General features: G+C 55.1%; 2 protein-coding genes and 1 pseudogene across 4 annotated transcripts; 1 reads left to right on the top strand and 2 right to left on the bottom strand.

Moving 5' to 3' along the window:
* Positions 1 to 34: 34 nt before the first annotated feature.
* Positions 35 to 20,159, top strand: BCKDHA (branched chain keto acid dehydrogenase E1 subunit alpha). Of its 3 annotated transcripts, none has more exons than XM_039842957.1 (9): positions 36 to 371; positions 9,963 to 10,142; positions 10,247 to 10,333; positions 14,005 to 14,113; positions 16,231 to 16,392; positions 18,086 to 18,292; positions 18,505 to 18,646; positions 18,780 to 18,951; positions 19,642 to 20,159. In XM_039842957.1, the coding sequence occupies exons 1-9, from the start codon at positions 201 to 203 to the stop codon at positions 19,810 to 19,812; spliced, it is 1,401 nt and encodes a 466-aa protein (XP_039698891.1). In that variant the 5' UTR covers positions 36 to 200; the 3' UTR covers positions 19,813 to 20,159. The 3 variants fall into 3 exon arrangements, with proteins under 3 accessions (XP_039698892.1, XP_039698891.1, XP_039698890.1); XM_039842956.1 differs by having other exon boundaries at positions 9,960 to 10,142; XM_039842958.1 differs by lacking the exon at positions 9,963 to 10,142 and having other exon boundaries at positions 35 to 371.
* Positions 1,285 to 1,403, bottom strand: LOC120586601 (uncharacterized; annotated as a pseudogene).
* B3GNT8 (UDP-GlcNAc:betaGal beta-1,3-N-acetylglucosaminyltransferase 8) lies at positions 20,135 to 22,471 on the bottom strand. The gene is made up of 2 exons (XM_039842959.1): positions 22,340 to 22,471; positions 20,135 to 21,989 (listed from the first exon to the last, which is right to left on the bottom strand). Exon 2 carries the CDS (start codon positions 21,955 to 21,957, stop codon positions 20,764 to 20,766), a length of 1,194 nt encoding a protein of 397 aa, XP_039698893.1. The 5' UTR covers positions 21,958 to 21,989; positions 22,340 to 22,471; the 3' UTR covers positions 20,135 to 20,763.
* Positions 22,472 to 22,518: the final 47 nt, after the last annotated feature.

Here is a 22,518-nt window from a genome sequence, read left to right as displayed (position 1 = left end):
GGCCCCCGGGCCTTAAACTCCTGAGGTTCTGAGCAGGTTGCTCTCTTCTTTGCCTGTTACAGAAACTAGTGCGGTGAGGCGATCAGAGTAATTTTTGGGAAGCTAGATTGTTTGTATCCACCCATATATATGTCCTAGAGACTTCAGAACTAGTAGCAGTGGTTTCTTGGCAGGATGGTGTTGGCATTTGAGTCAGGCTGATGAAGGGGCATCCCCCAGCCTCGCCGAGGATAGGGGCGAATCACCGAGAGTTGTTAGCCAAGATGGCGGTGGCGGTTGCGGCGGCGCGGTTTGGGGGGCCAAGTAGAGGCTTGGGCCAGGCTGGCCTCCTGCTCCTGCGGCGGCTTGGAGATCGGAGGCTGCCTAGATCTGTGAGTACCTGGGGGGCACTGGAGAGCTTTCCCCAAGGAGGAATAGGGATGTCAACGCTGTCTTCAGAGTGTGGGGTCCCCACAGGGAGCAAAGGGAGGGCTGTCACAGAAGGGACAAGGGTTGGGAGAACCACTTGAAGAGGACATTCAAAGGGAGAACTTCCACTTCCTTAGAGGGGAAAAGCGAGGCAGCTCCTTTGGGGGTCCTGAGGGAAGGAGACAAATTGGGAAGTGGGAGGGGGTTCCTCATTAGTTGCCACCCATCCCCAGGGGAGGGAAGGCCATTTGGAGGACCAGGAAAGAAGACGAGACCTTTGCCTTCAGGGGTTGGAGAGTGAAACTGCCTTAGTAAGGGGAAGATTTTCTTTTCGGTAAAGACCCACCCATCCCCAAAGAGGAGAAAATAGATCAGGTCCCACGTCACAGGCTTTTGTAGTGCCCTGTAATTTTTTTGCTCCTTTGCTACGGTTCTAATTTGAAAATGAAGCGCATAAATAACTAGTTCGATCTTGTGTCCCTTGATCAAATACCAGGACAGAGGCTTTGTCTGTTTTGGTCACTACAGAGGAGATGGTCAGTAAATATTTGTTGAGTTAATGAGAGGAGAAGAGGAGGGAGAGAAGTCCACAGGGCACTTTGGCCACATTTCTTAGAAACAAAATCTAATTCGAAGAAGCCTCTGTGGGCTTCAGTAGAGCTATGAACTGAAATTTCACAAGAGAGTGGTTGTTTTGAAGCCAGACCACTTGGGTTTATATCCCTAATCTGTCACTTTTCACCTCTCTGGACCTAATTTCTCCCTCTAAAATTCTATTTAAAAAAATTTTTTTTATTTTAGGCGAGGCAACCCTTGGTTGACCTCACAGATTGTAAGGACCTTGTCAGCTTACAATCTTTTATTTTTTATTTTATACACCTACAGTACCTGGTCTTCCTAGGTGGTCTCCCATCCAAGTACTAACCAGGCCCGACCCTGCTTAGCTTCCGAGATCAGACAGGATCGGGCTTGTTTAGGGTGGCATGGCCGTAGACTCTCCCTCTCAAATTCTAACAGTGGCATCTCGTAGGGTTGTTGTGAAAATTAAATATGAAGAATGCTAAGAGCTGGACTTGATGTTATGTTAAGGGCAATAGGAATGTTGGCCACTTTTGAAACTGAGGATAGAGGAAAGGGGGTGACCTTAGGAGGGCCTGTATTGGTTAGGGCCCTGGAGAGAAATCTGTCAAGATCTTGTGGCGTCACCCTTGGATCCGGATCAGAGTTCTGTGTCGCCCCAAGGGTAGGAGGGAGGGAGATGACTAACATGGTGCAGCAGACGTGTAGTTAGCATTTTCCTTCAGTTCTTCCTCAGATTACGGCAGTGAACAATCACAGATCATTGAGATTTAATAGTTTTATTAAAAATATATTTTAGAAAGACAAAGAATGCCCTAAGGAGGTACATGGTCCCAGCGATGGGAGCTGCAACAGAGCGCTGTAATAACAACCACAACAAGAGGGCACAAAGGGCCCAGAAGTGCGAATGTCTGTCTTATATTTGGGCCATGATGGGGTGATTCCATTGGCAAGTGAGGGCATTTTGATTGACACTTGGCTGCTATATAACTCTGCTTAGTGCGCATGTACCTACCCAGAATTCTACTGATGCAGGACAGGGCAAATTTCTCCAAGTGGAGGGGAGACCAAGCCCTGCACCGAGAGAAGAGCATCCTTTGGTGGAGAGTGAAGAAAGAAGCACACACGCCAAAGTTAGAGTCAAGAAGAAAGTTTATTAGGAAAAGGGTAACACTCCACAGAGAATGTGGTCTCCACAGGCAGAGTGAGAGGGAACATAGTGAGTGGAGGGCGAGTAGTGTTCAGGGAATTTAGTTTACGTATCATTCTTTAGTTCCTATGAGTTATTTAAGACTTTGTCAGCCCATTTTCTTTGACATGGACTCAGAGTGAGGAAAGGGAAGGGTATGTAGCATGAAAAGGTGAGAATATGTAGACCGAAAGGCCCACTGGCAGTTCCCAGCCTTTAATCCATAGGTTCCCATGGTTTTAGCCTAGGAAATGACTCTTGGTTCCTGTTTCCCCTTCACAGGTGTGGAGAATGGGGCTGTTAGCAGTCCCAGCGAAACCTCCCTTTGTTCAGAAGGTGTCCTGCTGGCCTGGCTGCAGGGTCAAATCAGCATATTGCAGTCTCTGAATGTGGCTTGATTAACATTTTAATTCTCTTGCCTCTTCCCTGCATTACTATTACTCTTAGGGTCTTCTTTGAGCAGTCTCTAGATTGGGCCCCTATTCCTTTGTTCCCCCTGTCGCTCCTGTCTGACTAGCTACCTAACAGTGGGCTTGGGTCTGACCCTCTGACCCTCCAATCCAGTAGGAAGGGAAACTAGAAGCTGTGGGAAGAAGCTATAGATAAGGGGAGAAACAGAAGGAGGGTGAAGAGGATGGACAAGGAATGAGGGGAGGGGTCCTAGGAAGGGAGTTACCTATTTTTGGAAGGTTTACTGCAGCAGGATGGGGGGACGGGCAGCCTCCTGCCTTTGAGTTGGTTTTACCCGCACCGCCCCCCACCCCCTCTTTTTTTGAGCTATAGATCCTCCAGAGCTGATCTCTGCCCCAGGAGCCTATTGGCTTGGCCAGTGGGAGAGGTGGGCAGGACTGGGGCAAGAGTAGGGGAAGGTCCTTTGCAACTCATTAAATCTTCATCCTTCGTGGCTCAGTCACACTGCTGTTCTTCCCTCCTCCCTTTCATTTTTCGGGGAGGCGTGGGAAAAAGAGGAGGTCTTTCAGAGTCCCTACTTTTTATTTATATATATGTATTTAAATTTCTTTATTTTTGGAGTCTTTTATTTCTCCCACTTGTTCTTTCTAAGATTAAAAACGATGCTTTTGTTTTTCGAGTGGAGGGAAGGAATGGTAGCATTTAGTCAAAAGATTGTAGGTGGGGGCTGTCAATAGAACTTTATGCAATGATGGAAGTTTTCTATACCTTCACTATCCAGTACAGTAGCCCTAACCACATGTGGCTGTTGAGCACTTGACATGTGACTAGTGTCACTGAGAGACTGAAGTTTCCACTTTATAGACAGTTGCCAACTTATGATGGTTCAACTTATGATTTCCAACTTTACGATGGCGTAGAAATGATACATACTCAGTAGAAACCCTACTTCGTATTTTGAATTTTGATCTTTTCCCAGGCTAGCGACATGCAGTACATGACTCTCCCCTGATACTGGGCAGCAGCAGTGGGCTACAGCTCCCAGTCAGCCACATGATCACAAGGGCAAACTCTACAGTGTACTGTACAGTGTACTGTGTTGCCAGTGTTTATGTCCTGCTTCTGGTGAGAGGATAAAGAGAAGGCAGTGACTCTTGAGATGCAACTCAAGATACTTGCCCAGCCTTGCCCAGCCATAGGCTAAATGTAGGTTAATGTAGGTGATAGGTGTTCGGAGCACCTTTCAGGTAGGTGAGGCTAAGCTCTGATGTTGGGTAGGTTAGGTGTATTAAATGCATTTTTGATTATGGTATTTTCAGCTTATGGGTTTATCGGGACTTAACCCTACTGTAAGTCAAGTTGCAGCTGTATTTAATTTTAACGAATTTAAATTTAAATAACCATGAATGGTTTCTGGTTGCCCTGTGGGACTGCAGTTTTAACTGAGCAAGGTGGAGCCAGGAGCTGGTGCCTTGTGGGAAGGTGGGGAGGCTGTATTGTGCTGCTGACTGGGTGGTTGGGGCAGGCTGGGTTGGGAGGAGGCTGGGGCTGCCTGGCTTCTCGCTGCCTGCTTGACCCTCCTCTCGCCATCCAGGCAGTTGCTTGGCCTTGCCTCCCTTCCCCCTCCTCCAGTTGCTAGCAGATGTGTCTTTGCTCAGGAAGAGGACGGGGAAGACTCAATTGTCAAGCTGTCACCGCTGGGGTGAGGTGACATCCAGCGTTGCCCCAGCGGCGTGGGGGAGGAGGACGGTGGTGGCGTTGTGTGTTGTCCTTCGGTTCTTCCCTGCTGATGCAGTAAAGAATTACAGGTCAGTGAGATTTAGAAAAAGTAAGATTTATTGAAAGTACGTTTAAGTTCTGAGCTAAGGAAGGCCGAGCCCTGTGGAGTTAAGGAGGTGAAGAGAAGATAGTAGCACGCCCCAAAGGGAAGGGCGGGTTTCCAGCCTGGAGCACTCGCTTTAATAATCCAGAAATGGAAAGATCTGTTTATATTCGGGCAGTGATGGGCGATTCATATGTGAGGTCACCTCGACTGACACCTGGCTGCTCTGTAACTTTGCCCAGTGTGCCCATGCTTACCCAGAATTCAGTCTGTTATAATTAGATTTGTGAACTTCCAGGCATAGTCATGGTATTATAATGATGGTGTCATGAGGCAGAAGTTATGAGCAGTACTTTCTGCGCATGCGTTTGTAGCTGGTTTAGGCCAGCTGAGACTATGACCCTCCTGTCTTGTCTCTGGGGATGCAGGAGGGATTCTCTAACTACCAATAAGGTGCTCTTAGGGCGGTCTCTAGGCTGGGCTCCTACTCCTCTGTTCCCCTGTCACTCATGTCTGACTAGCTACTTAGCAGAGGAGTCCTGAGTTGGTTTCTCAGCTGCCATCCCATCGAGCAAGTGGGACCTCGGCCAAGTCACTTCACTTCTCTGAGCCTAGCAGGTGGGTGACTACAGTCCCTGCCCTGTTGGAAGTCAGGGAGCACCTGGAGCTCTGCCTTTGTGATTTAGCAGTAATGTTATTTCTCCGACCCATCTGATCAGGCAGCTTGTCTGGAGGCAGTGTCACCACGTGGTTGGTGCCTAGTGCGTATTGGATGAATGGAGATGGTTTTTACTGATCTCCTAATTATACGGGTCCATCTCCATCTTGGCCATGTCCTCTTTTTTCATATCACGAAGCACTTTTATAATTTACAGTGCCAACTCATACCCATTATTATATTTGATATAGCCACAATGCAAGGTATGTACTGGTTGTTTTCTCCTATTACAGATGAGGAAATTGAGGCTCAGAGAGGTAAGGTCTGAATTTGGAGCTCTGGGCTCCAAAGCTTAGTTTTTTTCATAGTACCAGGCTGCCAGGAGGAGAGCGATAGGGCTCTGGTTTGGGTCTTGTGACATCCTGCTTAATCCAGTCTTGGCGTGTATCCCTAGCCTCTACCCAGGCTGGCTGGTGGGAAGCTGAGTTGGAGGGCTGGCCTCAGCCCCACTGGCCAGTTTTCCCTCCATTGGATGAGCCTCTCCTACCCACAGGCCTTTGTAGGGATACATACGGTCCTTCAGATGTCTGTGGACAGGCCATTTCCTCAGAGAAGCTTCCACAATCCCAACAGCAGTCTCTCTGTAAAACCAGGACCATAGGAGTCGCCCCTCAGAGAGATGTGGTGACGAAGGAAGCACTCTCTACATATACCATGTGCTCAGTAAGGGCTCGAGAAACGGTTGCTGTTTTTCTCCAGGGACAGTAAATCCGGGGTGGCCATGATTGCTGCTGGGCTCCACCCCTCCAGTGCCCAGGGGAACATAGTGATGCCCAAGCCCCTGGTCCCTGAGGCCAGAGAAAGCCTGATGAATCACATTTACCCGGCCTCCCTGGCTGGATCTCCTGGGAGGTGAGGCTGCTGATATTTCTGAGCTGGAAGCAAAGCCAGGACTGAGCAATTCTGGCTGTTTGAGGGCAGAGTGCCTCAGACCCCTGGAGGGAGCGGGTTTGGATGGCCTTAGCTGTCGTAGATCCAGAGGACTCGGTTAACTGGCACCATCCGCAAAACTTTCCATGGCTGGACGCCCCCCTTTCTCTCCAGCCTACCCAGGTAGTAGTGGTCAGGCTGCCTGGCTTCATATGCTGACACCACCACTTGATCTCTGAGGCCCTCAACGAGTCACTTAACCCCTCTGAGCTTCAGAGCCACCTCTTTTATGGAGGTGTGATAATAGTGCTGGCCTCACCTGACTGCTGTGCAGATTCAGTGACACACAGACAGAAAGAGTGCATTGTGTGGTACCCAGGCACACGGTTAGCTATTGTCGTTAACGTGCTGCAGCCTTGAGTGTTGTTCCCTCAGCCTTTGCCTGGCTCACCGCTGCTCGTCCCGTGGGCCTCGGCTTCACTCCCCTTCTCCAGGAAGCTTTTCTTCCTGCTCCATCTGATGCTGGTGGTGAAAAGTTCCTCTTAGAGCTATGGCAGGTGCTTTGTACCCACCTCACTACGAGCCTGTGAAGTAGCAATTTTTATTTTTTCCACAAGGGGACGCAGGCTCCAACTGTATCCTGCCCAAAGTGACATAGCTGGAAAGGGACAGAGCCAAGGTTCAAACAGGCAGTTGAGAGTCTCACCTGCCCTGCAGTTAACCACTAAACTGTCCTTCCTCCTCTGAGATCACCCCTCCTGATTGTAACGTGTGTGTTTGTCATCCACCCCTCCCCCTCGCCTCCAGCCCTCACTGAGTTTAGGACTCAGTTTGGAATAATTATTCAGTGTCTACCTGTTTGACAATTGTCAAAGACACTAGTCAGGAACTCATATTTATTGTGTTCGTTTTGTGCCAGGCGCTAGGCTGAGCATGCCACACACATCGACTTGTTAACCTGCGTGCCCACCTGTGAGATGGGTGCTCATGCCATCTTGTTTACACGTGAGGAGACTGAGGCTCGGAGCTTTAGTTACACAGCCGGGGGTGGTGGTCTGCTCGGAGTCCATGCCCTTAACCTTGATGCCATAGGCAGTGGCTCTATGAGGGGCCACCCCAGTATCGACCTGCTGAGTGGACTAGACCATCCAGGGCAGGCCGGCCTGTTTCCTGTGTGGTGGGAGAAGATGTGGTTTCAAGGCTTTGTAAATCTGTGTAGCCTGTGCCATTATAAGTCACTAGCCTCCAGGACAAAGCTGCCCCCTCACCAAAAACAGAAGAAAAAGTGGGTGGAGTCACATCCTTTCTCTGCAGGCCTTTTACCACTCACGCTCAGTGAAGCGTTTCCTCGGGGTCAGGCACTGCCGAGTCCTTTGCAGAGCAGACTGAATCAGCACAGTGAGCCTGGGGCGGCCCAGGATGGAAGCGGCACAGCCAAGGCTGAACTCCAGCGTGTGGGGTATGCGCCCTGGTGGTAGCCCTCCAGCCTCTGGAGGTGGACAGAGCCCTGTCCTGACCCCGGAGCTTGTTCTGAGCCCTGAGGCCCTGACCTCCTGACCCCTGCCGGCCCCTGGCCTTCCCGCTTAGAGCCGCTCCCGGAACCACAGTGCTTGTTCCATCTGCGTTTCCCCTGTGCCTCAGTGTCTCTGCTGGGGCCACAGCCTGGCATTATAATCCAGTTTGAGGTACAGCCAGTCCTCCCCAGCTCCTTTCCCACCTTCCCCCTGAGGCGCCAGTCATTTCCTAACCTTCCTCGATTTTGTTTTTTCCCTTCTGCCAATTTTTGAGCACATAGTATGTTTCACACCCGTACTGAATCCTTTGTGTGCCTTATGTTAGGGGCTTTTCACAATAGCCCTTTGCAGCCTTTGTACAGATGAGAAAATTCAAAGAGACAAGGTGTTTTGCAGAGGGCCACACAGAGGGCTGAGACACGGGGTCCCAGGTCAGTGGGACTCCAAAGCCAGTGGGTGAAACCGCTCGTTCATCCTTTTGTTCAATAATCACCTGTTGGGTGCCCGCTCTAACCACCTGGACCTCTGTCTTCCTGGAGCTGGTGATGCGTGCGGTGACAGACACGACACTAAAGGATCCTCTAGGTGGTTGGAAGCTTCCGGCTGTGTTAGCACTCAGAGTCGGAAGCATAGTCTACGTTTTGGCCGCTTCCCTTGCACGCAGAGGGGATGTCTGCTGTGATGTTGTCAGGCCTGGACCTGCCTTGCTGTTGAGAGTGTGATTTCCTTTATTTCCTCACAACCACGCTCACAAACAAGCACGCAGATGTTCCTGTTCCCCCTGGAACCTTGGACAGCTTCTCCACTGCAGTTAAAGGAGCGGGGAGGCGGACACACTTCAGCACCCCTGTGTGAGATCCACCTCGTGGCAAACTCACTCCTCCTTTAGTTCCTGCCGGAAGCGAGGCCACCATTTCTGAGCCAAGAGGAACCTGGCGACCGGTGGGAAGTAAAGATGTGGTTGTGTGGAAACCAGGCTAGCGATGGGTTAGAAGCGTGGGTTCTGGGCTCCGAATGTCCGCCCTGCCCGGTTTTGAAGCCTTGTCCTGACTGACTTATTTAAATTTTTAGCTCCACGCCCCGGTGCAGGTTTTCTCATCAAGTCAAGGGCAGTGGTCAGATTGCGCATGCAGAGCTCAGCCTGGCACCCAGCAAGTGTGTGATCAAGGTTGCTGCTGGCTCAGAAGTCGAATTGGTTCACATCCTGTCACATGTGTGGGCTTCTCATGGGCTTTCCCAGCCAGGCCTCTGATCCGAGCAGGTGTGATGTTCCCCACAGGACTCCTCCAGCCACTCTGAGCTCCTGCCAGGTCCCACAAGGGACGTGTCACTCCTCAACTCTTTGCCTTTTGCATATTTAGCTCCCCCGGCCTCGATTGTTCTTTCCCTGCCTCCTACATGTCCTTCCTCAGAGAAGCCTGAGCCTCTTTCCGCTCTGCAGTACGGAGCCCTATGGCTTCTCCCAGGAGACTATAATTCACCCTTATCAGTACTTGCTGAGTTCCTGTCTTCCATGCCAGGCAGCGGAGACAGATGTCTTGTGTCGCTTAGGCCCTCAGAACCCAGCACAGAGCCTGGAATGAAGCAGGTGCTCAAATATTTGTTGAGTGAGTCAGGCCGGACTTGTGGAGGGGATTAGGATTGGCATGGAGAGGGCACTGGAGTGCACGGAGCACTTTACCAGGTGATGGAGGAGCAGGTGGTAGAGAGATGAGAGCAGAGATATGATGGTAGAAGTGATAATTTTTTTTGAGCATATACTGTATGACAAGTATTTCTGCTAACACTCACATGCATGATCTCGTTTAAGCCTTGCAACATTTCCACGAGGTGTTCTCCATTTTATAGGTGAGAAAGGAGAGACTTGAAGGGAAGTCACTTTCTCGTGGTCACCCAGCAAGGGATTTGAACCCAGGCTGGCTGACTCTTAAAATGCTTACAGGCTTAAGCTCTATTCTGGGTGGCCTCCCTGGGGAGCACAGGGGTCAGTAAAGAGCCCAGCCGACTGACTCGAGGGCACTGTGCAGAAGTGTCTGTGCCCGTGATAGCGGTGGGAAATTGAGAGAGGGGGTTTCTGTGGCCAGGCTGGGGAGGCCCTGAATGCCAGAGCAAAGAGTTTGGACCTTGGACGATAATAAAAGCTGCCAGTTCTTAATCTGCCTGCCACTCCGTTGAATCATTTAATCTTTACAACAACCCTGTGGCATAGATGTTCTTTTCACCCATTTTGCAGATGAGGAACTGAGATACGAAGTTTTAGTAACTCACCCAAGGTTACCCAACGGGAAATTGGTGCAACTGGGATTGACACCCTGTGTGTCAGGCCCCAGAGTTCACCAAGACCATGGTGGCTTAACCACTAGGCCACACTGCCTGTCACCATGGCGCCGAGCCAGTGGAACTGTGGTGCCACTCCTGACTCAGGTGTCCCCCGCCTTCTCCCCCCAGCAGCCACGGAGGTTACAGCAGCAGCACTTCTCATCCCTGGATGACAAGCCCCAGTTCCCAGGGGCCTCGGCGGAGTTCATAGACAAGCTGGAGTTCATCCAGCCCAATGTCATCTCAGGGATCCCCATCTACCGGGTCATGGACCGGCAGGGCCAGATCATCAACCCCAGCGAAGACCCCCATGTGAGAGGCCGTCTCCCCCACCCCCTGCCTCCCATGCCCAGGCCCCCTGTCCATCTCCTCTCTGGTCACGGCAGCCCCGCGTCCCTCTGTGCCTCCATCTGCAGCTGCCACAGGAGAAGGTGCTCAAGTTCTACAAGAGCATGACGCTGCTCAACACCATGGACCGCATCCTGTACGAGTCCCAGCGGCAGGTGCGTGGGGGCGGGCTGCGGAGGGCCCGGGGCCGTCTGGGCTCCCCTGGCCCGTGTTCAAGCCACAAGACAGCTCTCAAGGAGGAGAGTGAAGTGGAGATTTTTTGTCTTGGGGTCCTTAAAGTTCTTGGGGTTCTCTTGGGGCTCTGGAGGAAGAGTGTGGGCAGGGCCCAGCCCAAGGGCAAAAGGATGGACCGAGATCACTAAAACACCTACTGTGTACCGGCCTGGGGGCTTAGCTGTGCTGGGACAGGGCAGGCTCGAGACCTGAGAGCCTTTCTCGGGAGCTCACAGTGTTGAGAACGCGACCCGGTGCTTCTTGGAGTGCCTGTGTCAAACGTGCGGCGACCCTCAGCTGTGTTGGTATCAGCGGCCGGAGCCCCGGTCAAAGCAGCGGCAACAGAGGGGACTTGCTGACTCCATAACTGTGAGCCCAGAGGGCCTTGTTTTCAGGCACAGCTGGGTCCAGGTGCCTCAGAAAATGTCACCAGACCTGTTTCCCTGGGTGTCTTTTCTCCTCTCCTTTGCCTTGTCTTCATTCTCAAGCAGTGGGGTCTCTGGAAGCTCCAGGCCCATGGAGAGGTGTCAGAGAAAGCGTTCAGGGTGTGATCGTAGTCCTCATTCTGCCACTTTCTGGCTTTGCGGCCCTGGGGAAGCCGCTTCATCGCTCAGTGCTTCGGTTTTCTTGTCCCTACTTCGTGGGGTTGCTGTGAGGATTGATGGTGGCACATATAATGGCCTTAGGAACAGGGAAACTGGCATTGAGTCAGCACATGGTTAATATTAGCTATTATTTGTTATGACCCTGCCAGCCTCACAATTATTAAACTTTCTACTTAGTGGTGGAAAGAGTGTCTGGTCCCTAATGTCCCCGCAGAAGGCCAAGGGCTGATGCTCACTGGCCAGGCTTTGGTCACAGACCCCACCCTGCACTGGGGCCATGAGACCATCCCCAAGGAACCAAGGGGCTAGGGGAGTTAAGTCTTTCTTTCCCAGGCTGCATAGACTGAGAAAGGGCATGGAGGATCCTGTTAGAAAAGGGGGAAGGATGTCGGGCAGGCCGGCCCTCAGATGGCACCACCCCTGTGGGTCAGGGATGGGCTTGGAAATCTGCATTTGCATCAAGCCCCCCGGGTGACCCCACCGTGGACTAAAGCATAAGACCCAGACTCTCTCACTAAGACACCCCATATGGGCTCTCCGAGTTAGGGCAATATCTCCACCCTGCCCAAGAACTTCCCTTGGCTCCCCTTGTCCACAAGATTGTGTCTGGCCCTTCCTGTCTGTGTCTCCCATTCCAGTGTGGCCTTGGCAGTGTGCTCCCCTCTCCACAGCCTCAGCGCCAGGCCAGGCCACCCCTCCCACCTCATGTCACATGCCTGGGCTCCTTCCTGTCCCTGCGTTGGCTGCACAGATGGGCTTTGGAATCCAACGGACTTTGGGTCCAGTCACAGCTGTGACTTTGGGCAGGCAATTTTTCTTGTCTTTGTCTCATTTTCTTCAGAATGTTTAAAAACGGGGGACACCAAGAGAACCCACCCTCTAGGATAGGGTAGGAATTCTGTGAGACCCGGCATGTAAAGCCTTTTGCCCCCTGGTCAGCACAGAGGAAACCCTCCGTGAGATCAACTCATCCATCAAGTTTCATCTGTTAGCTGGGATTCTGTTCAGCTACAGATAATATCCCCTCCAAAAAAATCTTGACAAAATTGAAAGTAGTAGCTTCACCAGATTAATAGTTTTTTCTCTTACATAAAAGAAATCTGGAAAGAAGTGGTCTGCGGCTGGTGTGGTGTCTCCACAATGTCATTGGATACCCAGTGTTGGCTTCTAGCCTCAAGAGCCTCTCGTGAACCTGATGGCTGCTGGAGCTCCCTCCATCACATCTCATTCTAGACAGGAAGTAGAAGGAAAGTGAAAGGGTAGACACGGCACATTCCAGTTATCCCCACACCCACCTTTATAGAACTTTCCACACAGCCGCACACATTTCACTGGTCACTCCTAGCTACAAGGGAGACTGCGAAATGTAGTTTAGTCTGGGCAGTTGGTGTCTCTGGTGGAATGAGATCTCTGTTAAAGAAGAGGAAGAGGGATAGGATACTGGGTGGCAGCCAGTGACCTCTGCCAGTAGCCTGTTTCCTCAGGGTGCCCTTCTCAGGCTCCTCCCCACGCCAGTCTCAGCCCTGCCAGGCCCTCAGCAGTAGGCATCTGCCCACTCACTTGGCTCTGAGAAGTCAATTAACTTTTAATTGGCTCCCCACTTAGAAGAAAGCATTATTCATCTGGTTTCCCACCATGACAGAAAGCCTGGCCTGCAGAACACCTGAGGACAGCCAAGGGCGTCCTGCAGGTGCCAGCTGGGGCTGTCTGTCTCTCACTTTACGTGCAGTCTCATTTCTGTCTCTGCCACGGGCTCCCCAGATCTCTAACCAGACTTTGCCTCTTAGCCCCAGATCTGCTTGGCTTCTCGCCCTGACCAAATTGAGCCTGTCCAAACGTGGCCTCTGTATCTTCTTCCTAGATCTGCTCTTCTTCCTCCCCTAGGCTGTGTCTCAGTGATGTGTGCCACCATCACCCATTTGCCCAAACTGGAGACCTTCATTTCATGCCTGTCTCCTCTGTCCCTGCTGTCACTTTCCTCTCATTCACTCTGTTCCTAAGTATTTAGTGAGAAATCCATCTTGCTGCTCAGCGGCACCATCAGGAACCCAGGCTTCCTATCTTTCTGCTTCACTGTCCTGGGCAAGTCGGCTTTCATCCTGTGCCGTTGCCTCACGTTCAAGCATGATGGCTGCCACAGGTCCAGGCTTCATGGCTACGTGCAAGGCAGGAAGAGAGCCAGGAGAATGCCTGGCACCAGCTGCAGTGGGCTTTTTTCTTTTTTAAGTTAAGAAAGCAAAAACAGACTTCCACTTAAGTGTCTGGCTAGAGCTGTGTGCCCTGGCCACCTCTGGCTGCAAGGGAGGCTGTCACCTAACATTTGGCTTTTCCAGGCCCTGAGGCTTGGCACCGGTGTAGCAAACAAGGAGAGTTTGCTGCTTCCTGGCACCACTGACTGCTTCTTAGGACTGTCAGCCATCCATCCTCTCTTTGCCTCCCACCACTAGGCCAGGCCATTGCCCCTCTCGCCTGGTTCGTGCATCTGGTTCGTGCATTCAGCCGTCTCCATGCATTTCCCACACGGCAGGCTGAGAGACTTTCTAAACATCGCTCCCCCGAGGAGACCCATCAGCAGGTTACCACGGTTCCCCGGGGAAAGCCCAAGTGCCTCGTTCCCGTTCCCTGCGCTACCTCGGTTCTGCCTCCCTCTCCCGCTCCGCTCCCCCCACCCCTCCCACTTCCCGTCCCAGCCCTTCTAGCTTCATGGCCTTCATTGTTCTCTCGGCCTGGAAAGCGCCACCCACCCACACCTTTTCTTAGCTTAGGCATTTCTCCTGGCACCCCTCCATGGTGGGGCGGGTCCCTCCTCATGGCTCTGGTCACACAGCCCCCTCCCTCTCGCCCTCACCAGTCTGGCAGTTCCTCCATCATGGCAGCAGCCCCAGAGCTGGCCTTCAGGACGCATTTGTTGATCAATGGGGCAATTAGAAGTTGGTCAGGACTTGGACGTTCGCTGTCATGGTGCAGCGTCACTGAGCCCGGGCCTCCGGGTCCCCCTCCATCCCCAGGGCCGGATCTCCTTCTACATGACCAACTATGGCGAGGAGGGGACACACGTGGGGAGTGCAGCCGCCTTGGACAACACGGACCTCGTGTTTGGCCAGTACCGGGAGGCAGGTACGTCTGCCATAGCCCGGCCCTGCGGAGCATGTGCCAGAGGTCAGGGCTGTGGTCCCAATCGGAGCAGGTCAGGCCCAGTCCCTCCTGGTGTGCAAATGAGGCCCACGTTAGTTACCCCGTGTGCTCTTTGAGGAGTGGTGTGATACCAGAGAGGTAGAACTTTCCAGCAAGGAAGAGCCAAGCCAGGGATAGGAGCTTGGAGGCGGTGGGCTTCCCCTCTGGAGGCCGGCAGCATTGTGGTTAAGAGCCTGTGATCCAACCGGTCCCTGGTTACCAGTTGTCAGATTTGAGGCAAGTCACTTCCCTTCTCTGAGCCTCGGTTTTCTCATCTCCAAAATCAAGGTGAGGATGATATTGCAACCCCTGCGTTGTGGGGTTGCTGGGAGCACACAGGGAGGTCTCCCCAGGCACGGTGGCCTCCTGGAAGCCGCAGCAGAGAGGAAGGCCTGGTGGGTCCCAGCCAGGGAGCTGGCTCACTTCTGAGTGAATGAGTATGAGGAAGGGAGGGTCAGAGACCAGAACCGAAGAAAATCAGTGTGCATTGAAGAGTGGCGGGGGTGAGGGAGGGAGCCTGCGGAGCTGCGTGGAGAGTTCCAGAGTGGTGGTCGGTACAGGGGCCCTGCAAGGGAGACCCCTGTGGGGGTGTCGGGAAGGCAAATCTTGACCCTTCTTAGGCGCTGCATGACTACGGGCAAGTTGCTTAACTGCTTCTTGCCTCAGTTTCCTCATCTGTAATGGGAGGTGGTGAACCCTCCCACGGCCGTTGTTGAGGGGATTCATGGGGTAGGTGACGCAGAGCTGTCAGCATAGGGCCTAGCATGGGGTAAGCACTCAGCATTGGAGGCAGTTTTGCGATTGGGGCCTATTGCCCTGGGACAGCTCTTCAGGAAGATGGGGCCTGGCCAGCTGGCTGTGCGGAGTACCTCCCTGGACCAGCATGGCATTCCGGTCTGTCTGGTCCCCTCTCCACTGCACCAGCCCCCCACCCCACAGGCTGTAGGAGGACAGAAGCCCTGTGGTAAAGTCTGTGGTTCAGCATTGTTAGCAAGGAAGATGAGATTTCCCCAGACACTGGGCCACAAACCAGGCCCTGCTAGGTTTGCTGAGAGTCTCCCGCCTGTTGTTGTGAAGGGGTCTCCCTGGCAAGGGCTCCAGGCAGGGCCGCATGAGCACCCTGCAAGCTGGGTATCAGTGAACGCTCCAAACAGGGCTGTTTGGGCCCTGGCTACCCTGCAGGAGGGAGCCCTCCAGCGCCGCGGGTCGGCAGGAGGCCCTATGTGCAAGTAGCTGCTGAGGGTGCTCGTGGGGGGTAAGGAGGTGAGTCGGACCCTGGGCACCAGGCCCTCTGTCCGCCTACCCTGTGGAATGGGGACAACAAGAGACTCAGAACAAAGCCAGTGCTCAGTGGAGCGCCCTGACACCAAGGTGCTCTGTCCTCGGTGCCAGATGCATTGGTGGCTGTGTCCCATTTCATGGCTCAGCTGAGGGCCCTGCCTGAGGCCCCACCAAAATAAGGGCAGGCCTAGACTGTGCTACCTCAGGGAACCGCCCCCCAGCCATGTGAGGCGGTCATCCAGGTCACCCGTCAGAGCCTGACGTGGGGTTCTCTTTACGGTAGATGGGCATTCAGCAGAGATTTTGTTTAAAGAAAGGGTTTTACTGCCATAAACAGGTATGACCATTTCTTCTGTAGTCAAGTGAGCTGGTGGCCTGTACTTTTATTTGGTTTGTATGATGATTTTAAAAAAAATAATTGAATTAATTGAAACACTTAAAAATCAGGTAGTTTCTCATTTAAAAAAAAAAAAAAGGGCCAAGCTAGGTTTCTTATTTTGATAAGCTGGACGCTCTGGCCTCCCTGGACAGCAGTCGGTTGGTCTGAACAGCCGCCTCATCTTGAGACAGGCCTGTGCTTCCTTGTCTGCTCACCTTGTTCATGCACCTGCCTGGTGCCCTGGGCATCGACTTTGCCGCCCCTGCTCTCACCCAGCTCCATCACTGTACAGATGGAAATGGAAGCCTGGGCAGGAAGGGCTTGCCCCCGGACCCCCACAGGGTTGGTCTGCCCCCGGGGATCCCCCACCCCCACCAACCGCTGCCTCCTCCCCCCGCAGGTGTGCTGATGTATCGGGACTACCCCCTGGAACAGTTTATGGCCCAGTGCTACAGCAACGTGAACGACCTGGGCAAGGGGCGCCAGATGCCTGTCCACTATGGCTGCAGGGAGCGCCACTTCGTCACCATCTCCTCTCCACTGGCCACACAGATTCCTCAGGGTGAGGACACACGCCCCGGGCCTGGACCATGTTGTACCCCTGCTCAGGCCCGGCCCTTCTCCATCCCAGGGCGACTTCCCGGCTGGTGATGTGGTCAGCACTGGTCTGACCTCCAGACCTTCCAGACCCTTCTTGTCTGGGGCCTTTCAGAGCAGGGCTGTGGCAGTGGCCCCACCCTTTGGGCAGCCTTGAGCCAGTGTGACCACACTCTTGATTTCCAAAACTTGTGCCTACCCCGTGTGTCCGCTCACAAACATGGCCAACTGTGTGTGATTGAGCGTATGCCAGGTTCCTTGCTAAAGGTCACCCCGCAGGTAGTGAGAAAAGCAGGGACTCAAGTCATGGGCTACATGGCTCCAGAGCCTGGGTTCTTGGCCCGGCCCCTGCTGTGCTTCAGTCCAGCTCCCTCAGAATTCACTCTGGAGCCCACAGCGCTTAGAGCAGTCGGTGTGGCTTCTGTCAAAGGCGACTGCTTGGGAAGCAGACCCACTGGGCGGCAGCCTGCTCTGACGCAGCGCGGAGACCATGGAGCGCACCTCCCTCCCTGCCCTCTGCAGCCCGCCCGGGGTCAAGGATCAGTCTGGGCTTCAGCTTTGTCTGCTCAGGGCAGCCCGGCTACGTGAGTTGCTGTCTGTGGGCTAGCAGAGCGCCTGGCATATCAGAAGGCCCGATAGCCTTTGAAGTGGGAGGTGGGCAGGGTAGCCTTCTAGGAGGAGGTGACATTTTCAAAGAAGATAGGTAGGATTTCCATAAGGCGGGGCCCCGGCCCTCACCTTCCATTTGAGTGACCATTAAGTTACTCAGCAAATGTGCAGAGTCCCTGCCCCTGTGGGCACCATTCTAGGTGTAATGAACAAGGGACAGACAAAACCCTCAGCCCTCCTGGTGCTGACATGACGGTAGTGGGGACAGACAGTCAACAAGACAAAGTGACCCGGAGCATGTCAGGGGCCGTAGGTCCTACAGGGAGAAAGGAAACAGAGGGAGTGCCATGAGGTGGGGGCAGTGGGGCGGCATTAGTAGGGGACATTTCAGCACAGACCAGGAAGTGGGGTGGGGATCTGGAGGGGGTGCCTACTTGGTGTGTTGGAGGTTCTCGGGGCGCAGGAGCAGCCCAGTGGGGCTGCTGTGGATGATGGGGGTGGGGAGGTGGTAGATAAGTCAGAGCTTTGGGAGGGTGCAGACCTGCCGGGCCTCTAGGCACTTTGACTTTTACCTGGAGTGGAAGGGAGCTGTAGGGAGGGCCCCAGGTGCTGCTGTGGAATGAGCCTGACTCACAATTTAACAGTCCTCTGGCTGCCCTGAGGGTAATAGATTGGGCCAAGACTGGGCTGGTGAGGGTGAAGGGAGACTTGACTGGTGTGACCTGGATGAGATAAAGGAGGTCGGGGGAAGGGATCTGATTCTGGCTCTGTTTCGAAGGTGGCAGGTGTGGGGTGACAGAGTTAGGAGTCAAAAGTGCTAAGGTTTGGGGCCTGAGGAATTGGGAGGATGGAGCTGCCATCAGCTGAGGGGAGAAGATGGGCCGGGCAGGTTCTGGGGGGACAGTCAGGATGTCAGGTGTTTTCTTCCCCCTCAGAGCCTGGTGACAGCCATCCTGAGCTCAGGAACCTCGGTTGGGTGGGGTGAGTGTGTGCCTGTGAGGTGAGTGTGCGTGGGGCTCTTCTGCTCACCACCATCTCACTCCCTGCAGCGGTCGGGGCGGCCTATGCGGCCAAACGGGCCAACGCCAACAGGATTGTCATCTGTTACTTCGGTGAGGGGGCAGCCAGTGAGGGGGATGCCCACGCCGGCTTCAACTTTGCCGCCACCCTCGAGTGCCCCATCATCTTCTTCTGCCGGAACAATGGCTATGCTATCTCCACGCCCACCTCTGAGCAGTACCGCGGGGATGGCATCGGTATGGGCCTGCGTCTGGGCCTGCGTCGTCTCCTCCCTCCCCCTCCTGTTCTCTTCCTACAGTGTCTGGCACGGGGGAAGCCCCGGGGACCGTGAGTGAAGTGCTGCTCTGTCTCTTCCCTCTCTTCTCCTCCCCTCCCGTCTCCTCTCCCATTCCCTGCTCATTGTCCTGATCTGAGCCTTGGGGTCTGACCTGCCTTCCTGTCCCCACAGCGGCTCGAGGCCCTGGGTATGGCATCCTGTCGATCCGCGTGGACGGCAACGATGTGTTTGCCGTGTACAACGCCACCAAGGAGGCCCGGCGGCGGGCTGTGGCAGAGAACCAGCCCTTCCTTATCGAGGCCATGACCTACAGGTGCCTGCCCCACCCCAAGAGCCTTCACAGCCCGTCTTTAGCATCTTCCCCACACTGATCTCTGACCCTCATCACACAGGTCATAGCCCCTTCCTTGCCTTTATTACATGTCCAACCCCTCCCCGCTGGGCAGGATTGGGCACCACAGCACCAGTGACGACAGCTCGGCGTACCGCTCAGTGGATGAGGTCAATTACTGGGACAAGCAGGACCACCCCATCTCGCGGCTGAGGCACTATATGCAGAGCCACGGCTGGTGGGATGACGAGCAGGAGAAGGCCTGGCGGAAGCAGTCTCGCAAGAAGGTGAGGGCCCCAGGGGCGTGGAGAACTCTGGAAGGATGGAGATGGGGATCTGGGGGACGCTGAACTGGGCGGGCGATTCAGGGATCACCCAGTGACGATTCTCACAGGGATCACCCAGTGACGCACCTTTGCTGGGTCTTTGGCGTGATGTCTGCCCTCTGCTCCCTCATCTCTGAAGAGGGATCCCGGGAGCCCACATGAGAATGTTGTCCGAGGATGAGGTGACTTAGTCTGAGTGTGGCATTACTGTACCATGCAGAGCCAGCCCGCTGCCCTCCCTGGCCCTGCCCATCGGGAGCCAGAGGCAGTGCAGGCCAGCAGTAAAGGCCGACCCTGGCGTTAGGCAGTGCAGAGCGTCTGTCTCTGCCTCTCACTGTGTCATCATGGGCAAGTCCCTTCTGTGCCGTGGTTTCCTCACATCTAAGCTGTCTGCTTCTTAGGGCTCCTAAGAGGCTGAAACCGTCCTGTGCACGTAGTCCAGTGCCCACTCCTGCAGAGCATGGAAGTGCTGGGTTTGGGGGTGCTGATGGGGGATGTTGGCCATCATTACCGTGATGATGATCGTCTCCATTGTTCAGATGAGAACATGAATGCTCACGGGGTGGTTAATCCTTCACTGAGGTAGCACAGGTAGGAGGCAGGGCCCTGGGTGGGAGGTCAGCTATCTGCCTACCATCCTGTGTCCCCCAGGTGATGGAGGCCTTCGAGCAGGCTGAGCGGAAGCTGAAGCCCAACCCCAAGTTGCTCTTCTCGGACGTCTATCAGGAGATGCCTGCCCAGCTCCGCAAGCAGCAGGAGTCCCTGGCCCGTCACCTCCAGACCTACGGCGAGCACTACCCCCTGGACCACTTTGAGCAGTGAGGCCTGCTAGCCCCACCCCCCACCTCAGCCACCCCTTGAGGCAGCTCCAGGTTGAGGGGCGGAGGGAGCCGGCAGGACACTGTCCCCATTCCCAGTCAGCTCTTTCCAAGATACTTGGTCCCCAGGGCAGTGCCTGAGATGGTAAGGGGGAACTTCCGCTCACTACCCCTGCTCCTCCACACTGTTACATTGTGGGGGGCTCTGTCAGCCCCCGCTTTGCCTTCTCCCAGGGACCAGGCCTATAGGACTGGAAGCCCCTCTGGGCTGGGGGCGAGCATGGCAGGTCAGCACGTGGAACTTAAAGAGAGAGGTGCAGCAGACAGTGAATAAACTGTGTCTGTACTTGGCTTTCTGCCACCTCTGGTTTCTGTTTCCGGGTGTTTTGGAGGTGGGAGGAGAGTCCTGCATGACTAGTTTTGGACCCCCCCTCCCCCTTTTACTTTAGATGAACAAGGCCAAGGCCGTTGAGATGTCTACTTCCCCCGGAAACTTTCGCAAACTGAAGGGCCAGCTTCAGCAGACAGGCGGGGGTGGGGGTGCTCCAGAGGTGGACTCCTTTCCCATAGGATGAGGCAAACCTGGTGTCTAGCAAGGTAGCCAGGAGACTGCTGGAACTGGCTCTGTCCAGTAAGGGCGGGGAGGTATTGAGTGTAAAGGTTGAGATGCGGCTGAGCTCTGCACTGTAAACTCTGGGGCCCACAGATACAAAGACAGCTACAGGCCTCAGAATGGGAAGGACATATTTTTCAAAAATAAAAAGTAAGAAATAGTCTTCCATCTTCTGCTGCTCAGTCCCATAGGCTGGGCGGCCCAGGAGGGGCTCAGGCAGCTGTGATTCCAGGACCCCCCCGTCCCCCCCGTACCCACCAAGGCCTAGAAGGAGAAGCTGAGCAAGGGGTAGGCGTCCAGGCCTAGGCCAGGTCCACCCACTCCTCCAGTCTTCCCCAGGGCTCAGCAGAGGAGCTGAGGGTCTTGCAGGCGTTTCCAGAGCCGAATGCTGTCCTGGGGGCTGAGGGGCCGCACCAGCAGCAGGTTCTGGAGGGCACAGGGCTCAGCCGTGCGGTCTGCTGGCCAGGCTGTGAGGAAGCCTTTGTGGGCCCTGGGCACCAGGCCCAGGGCACGGAAGCACAGGCCGATGTAGACGTCATTGAAGGGGAACGGTGCCACACGGGCTGCCGCCTGCAGCAGCCAGGGTGCCAGGCGACCAGCGATGACATAGCCGCCCCCACTGGCATAGGCCGGGTAGTCACCTTCGAAGAAGGACCCGGGAACGTAGAAGGGTCCTCCGGGCTTCCGGAGGGGCTTGGCCTGGGTAAAGACCTCACCCAGGTAGAGGCCTGGGGCCCAGCTGGGTGGCAGGGCCCGCAGGTAGTCCAGCAGGGCAGGTGTGTGCACGAAAGCGTCATCTTGAGCTTGCAGGATAAAACTCACCCCAGGGCAGTGGTGGCTGAGCCAGGACAGCAGCAGCAGGTCCTTGAGCGTCTGGTTGAAGGGGAGGTCAAGGAAGTCCCAGAGCAGCAGGTCGCTGTAGCGGTGGCTCTCCCAGGCCACCAGGGGGCCTAGATCAGGGCCCCCCTCACCTGCTGGGGACCCCAACAGGAAGAGCAGCCGGATCCCTAGAGCTGGACCACCCCAGGTCTCTCTCACGGCCTGTCGTTCTGCAAAGCGCCCTGGTTCCGATTTGACAGCCAGCAGCAGGTAGGGGACGGCGGTTTCCCTGCAGCTGGCCACTTGGCCACTGCCACCTTCAGGCAGCCACTGTGGGAAGCTCCGGCAGGCCGCTGATAGCAAGAAGCGGCGGAGGTCCTCAGGGTAGGAGGTGAAGTCAGGGATCTCAGCGGCGGCAGCGGCTCCCCACGCCCGGCAGCCCCCCGCCTCGGTGCTGTTCCCACTGGGCAGGGCCCCCAGCCGCCACTGCTGCTGGTTCCAGTAAGCCGAGGGCAGTGGGCCAGTCTGGCCCAGACGGGCGGAGAGGTTAGCCGGAAGGGTGGGCTCGAGGCTGGCTGCCGTGGGGCCTGGCAGGGTGCCCTGGGGTCCTCGGTAGGCCTTGCTCAGCTGAGACTCCGACGCCCACTCGATGTACACTTTGAGTCCCAGGAGCGTGAGCAGGGCTGACAGGCAGAGAAGGCACTTGGGGCAGCGCATGACCCGGCCCAGGGAAGGGGTGGCTGTGGGAGATGCAAAGGAGCCACAGAGGCCTTTGGGGTGCAGGGATGGACCCCAGCCCCCACAAACCCCCCGTAACAGCCTCTCAGTGCCAGACCCTAAACCGACCCCGGACCAAAGACCCGACTCTCCCATGTTCAGGGACCTGGAATCGCTGCTCTAACCTCCTTCCAATTCGTCCTCTTTCCTCTCAGCCCAGCCCCTTCCACCAGCCTGCCCCCCACCCCCATATATCCCCCTCACCAGGATTTGGGATCACTGGGGTCAGTTCCTCCCGCTGTCATAAAAGCTCAGTTTCTTTTGCACCAACGGCCCCCACCCAAGGGACTGGGGAGACAGGGACCTGCTCCCTCCTCTTTACCTCTGGGTCCAGCTCCCCAGCTCCGGTGCCCTGGGCTTCTGGGCTGGCCCTCCCAGTTCCCTCCCTTCTGCCCTCGTCCTGCTGTGGCTGTGTCGTTGTTCTTCAGCTCAGCTCAGCCCAGCCCAGCCCAGCCCAGCCCAGCCCGTCCAGAGGGGCGGGGGCAGGGAGGGGAGCAGGCA

The sequence above is a fragment of the Pteropus medius genome, unplaced genomic scaffold (genome assembly GCF_902729225.1).
Source record: "Pteropus medius unplaced genomic scaffold, Ma_sr-lr_union100, whole genome shotgun sequence".
NCBI classification, from domain to species: Eukaryota; Metazoa; Chordata; class Mammalia; order Chiroptera; family Pteropodidae; genus Pteropus; species Pteropus medius.
The sequence above is the reverse complement of the archived record's forward strand: the minus strand, read 5'-3'. Positions and strand labels throughout refer to the sequence as shown.

Bases quoted from the DNA above. Each gene is read 5' to 3' on its own strand.
- BCKDHA (XM_039842956.1), top strand. From the start codon at position 201: ATGAAGGGGCATCCCCCAGCCTCGCCGAGGATAGGGGCGAATCACCGA. The intron at 16,393-18,085 runs GTGAGGACACAC...CACTCCCTGCAG, and splicing joins GGCCACACAGATTCCTCAGG to CGGTCGGGGCGGCCTATGCG. The intron at 18,952-19,641 runs GTGAGGGCCCCA...TGTGTCCCCCAG, and splicing joins GGAAGCAGTCTCGCAAGAAG to GTGATGGAGGCCTTCGAGCA.
- B3GNT8 (XM_039842959.1), bottom strand. From the start codon at position 21,957: ATGCGCTGCCCCAAGTGCCTTCTCTGCCTGTCAGCCCTGCTCACGCTC.